Below are 10,271 nucleotides of genomic sequence, written 5' to 3'. Positions count from 1 at the left end.
GTCAAACAGAGTCAGGGTGTTGACTCACTGGAAACACTCTGCTACACCAGTGGGTCTTAAAGTGTGGTCCAGGGACCCTCATGGGTCCTTGAGGGGGTTCCACATGGACCTTTACAGGTCTGTAACTCTGAGAGTGTACAAATGGAACCAAATGGACCTGTGAGGGTCCATTTGGTTCCATTTGTACATTATCAGGGTCCTTGGAATCAAACAGTTTAAGAACCACAGTGCTACACTAAATGGAACAGAGCCTTCATTAGTATCATTCCATTTGGTTCCATTTGTACACTCTCAGAGTTACAGACCTGTAAGGATCCATTTGGTTCCATGTGTACACTCTCAGAGTTACAGACCCCGGAAAGGGTGCTGTTGGACTCCTGGTTGTCCCTAGACCCAAGATTTGAGAGCCAGTGATTTTAGGCTGCGTTTTCCACCATGTTTCCATGGAAACGAGTGGAAACATAAGACCATTCTCTGCCCAAATACGGGGCTTTGACGATGATGTCATCGCCGTGACCTCAGCACAGTGACTCAGACCAAATGTTTTATTCTTAGTCTGATAGAGCGATAGATTCATTCAGTCATTCGTTCATTCATTCATCTCTTTGTAAGTCGACGCTGAGACAACAATGGCCCGGCATTACGAAGAGGTCCATGTCCGCGGCTACGACGAATTCTGTCAGGCGGTGTCCGACAGGGAAGCAAAGAAGGACGTCGTCATCTTCGCGTATTTCTGCGGCGACAGAGACGCGCGGACGGGCGTGAGCTGGTGTCCGGACTGCGTGCGGTCGGAGCCGGTGGTCCGCGGCCAGATGGCTCACCTTCCGGAAGGCTCTGCGTTCGTGTGCTGTCAGGTCGGAGACAGGAGCTTCTGGAAGGATCCAGACAACGCCTTCAAGAAGAGCCTGAAGCTCAGAGGGGTTCCTACGCTGCTGCGCTACGGAACGGCCCGTGTGCTAGTGGAGGAACAATGCTGCAAAGCTGACCTGGTGAAGATGATGTTTACCCAGAAGGACTAGATGATGTTTACCCAGAAGGACTAGATGATGTTTACCCAGAAGGACTAGACGATGTTTACCCAGAAGGACTAGATGATGTTTACCCAGAAGGACTAGACGATGTTTACCCAGAAGGACTAGATGATGTTTACCCAGAAGGACTAGGTGATGTTTACTCAGAAGGACTAGATGATGTTTACCCAGAAGGACTAGATGATGTTTACCCAGAAGGACTAGATGATGTTTACCCAGAAGGACTAGATGATGTTTACCCAGAAGGACTAGATGATGTTTACCCAGAAGGACTAGATGATGTTTACCCAGAAGGACTAGACGATGTTTACCCAGAAGGACTAGATGATGTTTACCCAGAAGGACTAGATGATGTTTACCCAGAAGGACTAGATGATGTTTACCCAGAAGGACTAGGTGATGTTTACTCAGAAGGACTAGATGATGTTTACCCAGAAGGACTAGATGATGTTTATCCAGAAGGACTAGATGATGTTTACCCAGAAGGACTAGATGATGTTTACAGACATGATGTTTACAGTCAAATCTTTTTGGGCGTCCTTGACATGAAAAAGTTTGAGAACCACTGGACTAGATGAATAAAAAATAAAATACATACATCTTTGTCAGTCTCTACCTCGTTGTGTTTAAGGTGGTCTGAGGAGATCTCTGTCAGTCTCTGCCTCGTTGTGTTTAAGGTGGTCTGAGGGGATCTCTGTCAGTCTCTACCTCGTTGTGTTTAAGGTGGTCTGAGGAGATCTCTGTCAGTCTCTGCCTCGTTGTGTTTAAGGTGGTCTGAGGACATCTCTGTCAGTCTCTACCTCATTGTGTTTAAGGTGGTCTGAGGGGATCTCTGTCAGTCTCTACCTCGTTGTGTTTAAGGTGGTCTGAGGAGATCTCTGTCAGTCTCTACCTCGTTGTGTTTAAGGTGGTCTGAGGACATCTCTGTCAGTCTCTACCTCATTGTGTTTAAGGTGGTCTGAGGGGATCTCTGTCAGTCTCTACCTCGTTGTGACGCCTCCGATCACATCGAGCATGTTTGATATTTGTGTAAGTCATTATAGACACAAGACCATGGGTCTTCAACAGGGGGTCTGGGCCCCCTAGGGGGTCCTCAGAGTAACTACAGGAGGGGGCCGCAAAATCATTTTGTGATAGGAACTTCTTTTTTTCTTTTTTCTTTTTTTTCATTAACCACTTGAACCCTAGTTGGCATCCCTATTCTTCTGTATTTACTGTATTTGCCTCTGAGATAATGGAGTAGAAGCATAAAACATGGACAAATTATAATAATATGAAAAAGTAAAAGTACCTTAAACTGTACTCTACTGTGTGCAGGCATGCACTTCCTCCTGTCTCCACTGGATGGAGCCAACTGACCACATTCAATCACCACCAAGGGGAGGAGAGAGAGAGAGAGAGAGAGAGAGAGAGAGAGAGAGAGAGAGAGAGAGAGAGAGAGAGAGAGAGAGAGAGAGAGAGAGAGAGAGAGAGAGAGAGAGAGAGAGAGAGAGAGAGAGAGAGAGAGAGAGAGAGAGAGAGAGAGAGAGAGAGAGAGAGAGAAGGCTCCAGACGTGGTTCTGAGGGACATACAGTAAAGAAGAACTCTTTATATACAGTAATATATAGCAGCGGTTTTTTCATACCATTATCTGTCTGTAGGACCCCCAATCTATACTTTAAAATACTAACTCTGAGAGTTTACACTATGCAACCATTTGTAGTCTGAGAGTTAGACCTCAGTCTGAGAACCACTGGTACATAGTACATTTATAACACACTTATTCACTGTCACTTTCAAATGTATTAGAACACATGGAATTATTCTTCAGTATTTGAAGATCTGGGGATCTTGTCCAGGTTTTTTCCTAATAAAAATAGCTAAATCAATAGGTTGACATTTATATATATATATATATATATATATAAATAAATATAAACACATTACTGGGTTTGGTGATGTCCTATATTGTTCTGTATCTCAACTTTGTGTTTGTTAACAGGCTAAAAGCTAAAAGCATATTTTAAAATGATCCATTTGTAATCAAAGGATACATTATTTTATTTATTTATTTCCAACCTTTGAAGTCACGTCAAGCAAGGTAAACCTCTACCAAAGTGTTCCTGCCCTTTAAGTGTTTCATTTATAATGTACTTTTCCTCTTGTAGTAGTCATAAGTAAAATATTTCTCTTTAAAACGTAGTGGAGTTAAAGGTAGGGTAAGTGATTTTCTTTGGTTAAAATAAGTGTTAAATAGCTCTACATTCTGATAGTACTCATTGCTATAGAGTGTTTGTTCAGTAAAAGGAGTCTCCTTGTCTCTCCAGCTCTTTATAAAACAGAAAATGCATTTTTGTTTCAGTTTCAGTTTCATTTCCAATTTTATCCAATCAGGATAGAGAACTCAATCAGGATATAGATTAAACAAGTGAAATTGGAAGTGATGACACTAAGAAATGAGCAGGCAAAACTGGAACTGGAACACTATGTAAATGAAGCTTAAAAATGGGTACTTTCTCCTGATTGGCTGAGATTTTGACACCTACCGAAAAATGAATTTTCTGTTTATTAAAGAGCTGGAGAGACAGGGAGACTCCTGTTACTGAAAAAACACTCTATAGCAATGATTACTATCAGAATATAGTGCTTTAACCTTTTAACAAAATACTTTTTGTTTTAACCAAAACATATCACTTACCCTACCTTTAAAGTCTTTGTATCTTTGTAAAACAAAAAAATACATATACTGTATATGTCACAGGGAAATTGGCATTCCAGGGAAATTGAAAGAGGAGCGCTCGCTTTTAGGTAGGTCTGCTAGTCGAATCAGCGCCGTCCGAGTTGTAAACTCTGTCTATGAAATTAACTCAAGGACCCCAACGGAAACAAGTCCGCAAGGACTTTTTTGGCCGGACCTTTTAGACAAAAGCATTATAAATGTAACTGTGTTGTTTTACATTCTTTTGCCTAATAAAAATTTCAATCAATCAATCAATCAACCGATAGGGGGAGAATAGATCTTTTCTTGTGTTACAGTCTATGGTTACTATCCAGTCTCCACGACGAGACACATGTGTGCGCGTGTGCATGTGTGCGCATGCACACACACACGCGTGCGCACACATGCGTGTGCATGTATGCATGCGCACACATGCACAAGCACACACGCTTGCATTCATTGCCCTCTAATGTTGGTTATACATATATACTCAAGTAAAGTACAGTTACACAGGTACAAATGTACTTTAAATGTAATTCATGTATTTAGTTTTTGTGTTAAATTGAGTTATCTGTGATTTTATTTAGTTTCAACCCAGTGTTCATTTTGTTGACAAAAATTATAGCGAAAAACGACCTTTTTTTTTCAATGACGAAAACTAAATAAAAGCTAAGCTACGATGACTAAAACTATGGAGAAGAGATCCAGTAGAACTAATACTAGTGGAGAAGAGATCCAGTAGAACTAAGACTAGAGGAGAAGAGATCCAGTAGAACTAAGACTAGAGGAGAAGAGATCCAGTAGAACTAATACTAGTGGAGAAGAGATCCAGTAGAACTAATACTAGTGGAGAAGAGATCCAGTAGAACTAATACTAGTGGAGAAGAGATCCAGTAGAACTAATACTAGTGGAGAAGAGATCCAGTAGAACTAATACTAGTGGAGAAGAGATCCAGTAGAACTAATACTAGTGGAGAAGAGATCCAGTAGAACTAATACTAGTGGAGAAGAGATCCAGTAGAACTAAGACTAGAGGAGAAGAGATCCAGTAGAACTAAGACTAATGGAGAAGAGATCCAGTAGAACTAAGACTAGTGGAGAAGAGATCCAGTAGAACTAAGACTAGAGGAGAAGAGATCCAGTAGAACTAAGACTAGTGGAGAAGAGATCCAGTAGAACTCAGACTAGAGGAGAAGAGATCCAGTAGAACTAAGACTAGAGGAGAAGAGATCCAGTAGAACTAAGACTAGAGGAGAAGAGATCCAGTAGAACTAAGACTAGTGGAGAAGAGATCCAGTAGAACTAAGACTAGAGGAGAAGAGATCCAGTAGAACTAAGACTAGAGGAGAAGAGATCCAGTAGAACTAAGACTAGTGGAGAAGAGATCCAGTAGAACTAAGACTAGTGGAGAAGAGATCCAGTAGAACTAAGACTAGAGGAGAAGAGATCCAGTAGAACTAAGACTAGAGGAGAAGAGATCCAGTAGAACTAAGACTAGAGGAGAAGAGATCCAGTAGAACTAAGACTAGTGGAGAAGAGATCCAGTAGAACTAAGACTAGTGGAGAAGAGATCCAGTAGAACTAAGACTAGTGGAGAAGAGATCCAGTAGAACTAAGACTAGTGGAGAAGAGATCCAGTAGAACTAAGACTAGTGGAGAAGAGATCCAGTAGAACTAAGACTAGTGGAGAAGAGATCCAGTAGAACTAAGACTAGAAGAGAAGAGATCCAGTAGAACTAAGACTAGTGGAGAAGAGATCCAGTAGAACTAAGACTAGAGGAGAAGAGATCCAGTAGAACTAAGACTAGTGGAGAAGAGATCCAGTAGAACTAAGACTAGTGGAGAAGAGATCCAGTAGAACTAAGACTAGAAGAGAAGAGATCCAGTAGAACTAAGACTAGAGAGAAGAGATCCAGTAGAACTAAGACTAGTGGAGAAGAGATCCAGTAGAACTAAGACTAGTGGAGAAGAGATCCAGTAGAACTAAGACTAGTGGAGAAGAGATCCAGTAGAACTAAGACTAGAGAGAAGAGATCCAGTAGAACTAAGACTAGTGGAGAAGAGATCCAGTAGAACTAAGACTAGTGGAGAAGAGATCCAGTAGAACTAAGACTAGAGGAGAAGAGATCCAGTAGAACTAAGACTAGTGGAGAAGAGATCCAGTAGAACTAAGACTAGTGGAGAAGAGATCCAGTAGAACTCAGACTAGAGGAGAAGAGATCCAGTAGAACTAAGACTAGAGGAGAAGAGATCCAGTAGAACTAAGACTAGTGGAGAAGAGATCCAGTAGAACTAAGACTAGAGGAGAAGAGATCCAGTAGAACTAAGACTAGAGGAGAAGAGATCCAGTAGAACTCAGACTAGTGGAGAAGAGATCCAGTAGAACTAAGACTAGAGGAGAAGAGATCCAGTAGAACTAAGACTAGTGGAGAAGAGATCCAGTAGAACTAAGACTAGAGGAGAAGAGATCCAGTAGAACTAAGACTAGAGGAGAAGAGATCCAGTAAAACTAAGACTAGTGGAGAAGAGATCCAGTAGAACTAAGACTAGAGGAGAAGAGATCCAGTAGAACTAATACTTACTACTTTAGTCGACTAAATGAACACTGTTATTACAGTATTGCTACGTTTACTCCCTCCTCCTCCTACACTGTAGTTCATGTGTGGAATCACCCGGGGTCCTCCAGGGCCACACAGGCACAACATGAGTCACACAAACATTTTGCCATCTGGGGTTTAACAGCATCTGAAGGCTCTGAGCTGGACCGTTTGACCGGCCCGCCAAGGGACACACACACACACACACACACACACACACACACACACACACACACACACACACACACAGACACACAAAAAGATGTGTTGTCACTATCGGGCAGAAATCTTGTATCTCCACGTTTCACATTGAAAAAATGTCCCGTAAATTAACGCCCTACTTCAATCATACAACAAAACACTACAAAAGTAGTGAAATTAGCCGATATACAAGCTCACAACGTATCAATGCGATGCAATGTGAGCTTGTAGATCGGCTATTTTCACTATTTTACTTTTCGTTAAGTAATTATACAAAATTAACGAACAATTGGACATACAAGGTTTCCTACAAGAACTCCTACCTAGTACAGTACATACTTCAGAACCATGTAGAGTTCTATCTAGTATGTTACATACTTCAGAACCATGTAGAGTTCTATCTAGTATGTTACATACTTCAGAACCATGGAGAGCTCTATCTAGTATGTTACATACTTCAGAACCATGGAGAGCTCTATCTAGTATGTTACATACTTCAGTACCATGTAGAGCTCTATCTAGTATGTTACATACTTCAGAACCATGGAGAGCTCTATCTAGTATGTTACATAATCAGTACCATGTAGAGCTCTATCTAGTATGTTACATACTTCAGAACCATGGAGAGCTCTATCTAGTATGTTACATACTTCAGTACCATGTAGAGCTCTATCTAGTTGTTACATACTTCAGAACCATGGAGAGCTCTATCTAGTATGTTACATACTTCAGTACCATGTAGAGCTCTATCTAGTATGTTACATACTTCAGAACCATGGAGAGCTCTATCTAGTATGTTACATACTTCAGAACCATGTAGAGCTCTATCTAGTATGTTACATACTTCAGAACCATGGAGAGCTCTATCTAGTATGTTACATACTTCAGTACCATGTAGAGTTCTATCTAGTATGTTACATACTTCAGTACCATGGAGAGCTCTATCTAGTATGTTACATACTTCAGAACCATGGAGAGCTCTATCTAGTATGTTACATACTTCAGAACCATGTAGAGCTCTATCTAGTAGTTACATACTTCAGAACCATGGAGAGCTCTAATCTAGTATGTTACATACTTCAGTACCATGGAGAGCTCTATCTAGTATGTTACATACTTCAGAACCATGGAGAGTTCCTATCTAGTATGTTACATACTTCAGAACCATGGATAGCTCTATCTAGTATGTTACATACTTCAGTACCATGGAGAGCTCTATCTAGTATGTTACATACTTCAGTACCATGGAGAGCTCTATCTAGTATGTTACATACTTCAGAACCATGGAGAGCTCTATCTAGTATGTTACATACTTCAGTACCATGGAGAGCTCTATCTAGTATGTTACATACTTCAGTACCATGGAGAGTTCCTATCTAGTATGTTACATACTTCAGAACATGGATAGCTCTATCTAGTTTGTTACATACTTCAGTACCATGGAGAGCTCTATCTAGTATGTTACATACTTCAGTACCATGGAGAGCTCTATCTAGTATGTTACATACTTCAGAACCATGGAGAGCTCTATCTAGTATGTTACATACTTCAGTACCATGGAGAGCTCTATCTAGTATGTTACATACTCAGTACCATGGAGAGTTCCTATCTAGTATGTTACATACTTCAGTACCATGGAGAGTTCTATCTAGTATGTTACATACTTCAGAACCATGGAGAGTTCCTATCTAGTATGTTACATACTTCAGAACCATGGAGAGTTCCTATCTAGTATGTTACATACTTCAGAACCATGGAGGAGCTCTATCTAGTATGTTACATACTTCAGTACCCATGGAGAGCTCTATCTAGTATGTTACATACTTCAGAACCATGGAGAGCTCTATCTAGTATGTTACATACTTCAGTACCATGTAGAGCTCTATCTAGTATGTTACATACTTCAGAACCATGGAGAGCTCTATGTAGTATGTTACATACTTCAGTACCATGGAGAGCTCTATCTAGTATGTTACATACTTCAGTACCGTGGAGAGCTCTATCTAGTATGTTACATACTTCAGTACCGTGGAGAGCTCTATCTAGTATGTTACATACTTCAGTTACCGTGGAGAGCTCTATCTAGTATGTTACATACTTCAGAACCATGTAGAGCTCTATCTAGTATGTTACATACTTCAGTACCGTGGAGAGCTCTATCTAGTATGTTACATACTTCAGTACCATGGAGAGCTCTATCTAGTATGTTACATACTTCAGAACCATGGAGAGCTCTATCTAGTATGTTACATACTTCAGAACCATGTAGAGCTCTATCTAGTATGTTACATACTTCAGAACCATGGAGAGCTCTATCTAGTACGTTACATACTTCAGTACCATGGAGAGCTCTATCTAGGTACCATATAGTACATTAATAATTACATATATAGTACCTTCTGTATGCTTGTGTGTACTGAAATGTTCAGCAAATGTTTCTACTCCATCTATACACACTGTCCATACCCCTCTCCTTCTCTCTCTCACACACACACAGGGAAAAGGGGGCGATGGCCAGCCTCCACCTATCCCAGAGTGCCTTTCTATTGCCATGGCGACGCAGCTATCAAGCCGTGACGGTGCCTCCGGCGGACACACACACACACACACACACACACACACACACACACACACACACACACACACACACACACAGCAGATTGTGAAGTGATGCTGCATGGTACGATACGCTGCTCTACTTGATAAACAAGTTGGCATTATGGTGACAACATCCCACCCCGCCGCCCCCTAGTGGCCACCTCCCCTCATGACATGGTCTGATTGAAAGGCCTGTATTTAAGTGAGGAAGATGTTTAGACATGGAAACGTTGTCACGTTATTCTCCTGCACCCTGTCAATAGAAATGGCTTTAATTGTCCGAATGCCTTCCTGACCATTAATATAAACCCATGCACCTATACACTCTAATAATCAGTGCAGCTGCTGTTACCTAATCTGTCAGTGATTGGGCTGCTCAGTGGTGCTGCAAAGTAACTAAGTATATTTACTCAAGTACTATGCAAGTGCTTACCATGCACAGTTTAATTTGAGGTCCTTTTACTCTCCTTTCCATTTGTGTTACTTCTACTCCACTACAATGACAGCATATGACAGCTTTAGTTACTTGTTACTTTGCAGATTTTGTTATTAATACAAAACCTACAGTAACCACACACAGCCGATCTACAATGTGACGCGTTATGAGCTTGTAGAGCTGAAGATTTTCTGCAAATGTCAGTACTTTTACTTTGGTACTCAAAGTATATTTTGATGCTAAACACGTTTGTACACGGCAAGCTCCATAAACTACACACACACATACACACACACACACCTACACCCCATACTTTACGTTTTGACATAGTCCTCTACCATGTTACATAGTTTAGTGTCTTTAACGTTTGACATAGTCCTCTACCATGTTACATAGTTTAGTGTCTTTAACGTTTGACATAGTCCTCTACCATGTTACATAGTTTAGTGTCTTTAACGTTTGACATAGTCCTCTACCATGTTACATAGTTTAGTGTCTTTAACGTTTGACATAGTCCTCTACCATGTTTACATAGTTTAATGTCTTTAACGTTTGACATAGTCCTCTACCATGTTACATAGTTTAGTGTCTTTAACGTTTGACATAGTCCTCTACCATGTTACATAGTTTAGTGTCTTTAACGTTTTACATAGTCCTCTACCATGTTACATAGTTTAGTGTCTTTAACGTTTGACATAGTCCTCTACCA

General features: G+C 40.8%; 1 protein-coding gene across 1 annotated transcript; it reads left to right on the top strand.

Moving 5' to 3' along the window:
* Nucleotides 1-629: 629 nt before the first annotated feature.
* Nucleotides 630-1,019, top strand: LOC308081472 (thioredoxin domain-containing protein 17-like; the record flags this gene model as incomplete). Its single annotated transcript, XM_080457846.1, has 1 exon — nt 630-1,019. One exon carries the CDS (start codon nt 630-632, stop codon nt 1,017-1,019), a length of 390 nt encoding a protein of 129 aa, XP_080313972.1.
* Nucleotides 1,020-10,271: the final 9,252 nt, after the last annotated feature.

The sequence above is a fragment of the Gymnoscopelus braueri genome (assembly GCF_963280865.1).
Source record: "Gymnoscopelus braueri genome assembly, contig: SCAFFOLD_215, whole genome shotgun sequence".
NCBI classification, from domain to species: domain Eukaryota; kingdom Metazoa; phylum Chordata; class Actinopteri; order Myctophiformes; family Myctophidae; genus Gymnoscopelus; species Gymnoscopelus braueri.
Note: the sequence above shows the minus strand (reverse complement) of the source record. Positions and strands in the feature narration are given on the sequence as shown.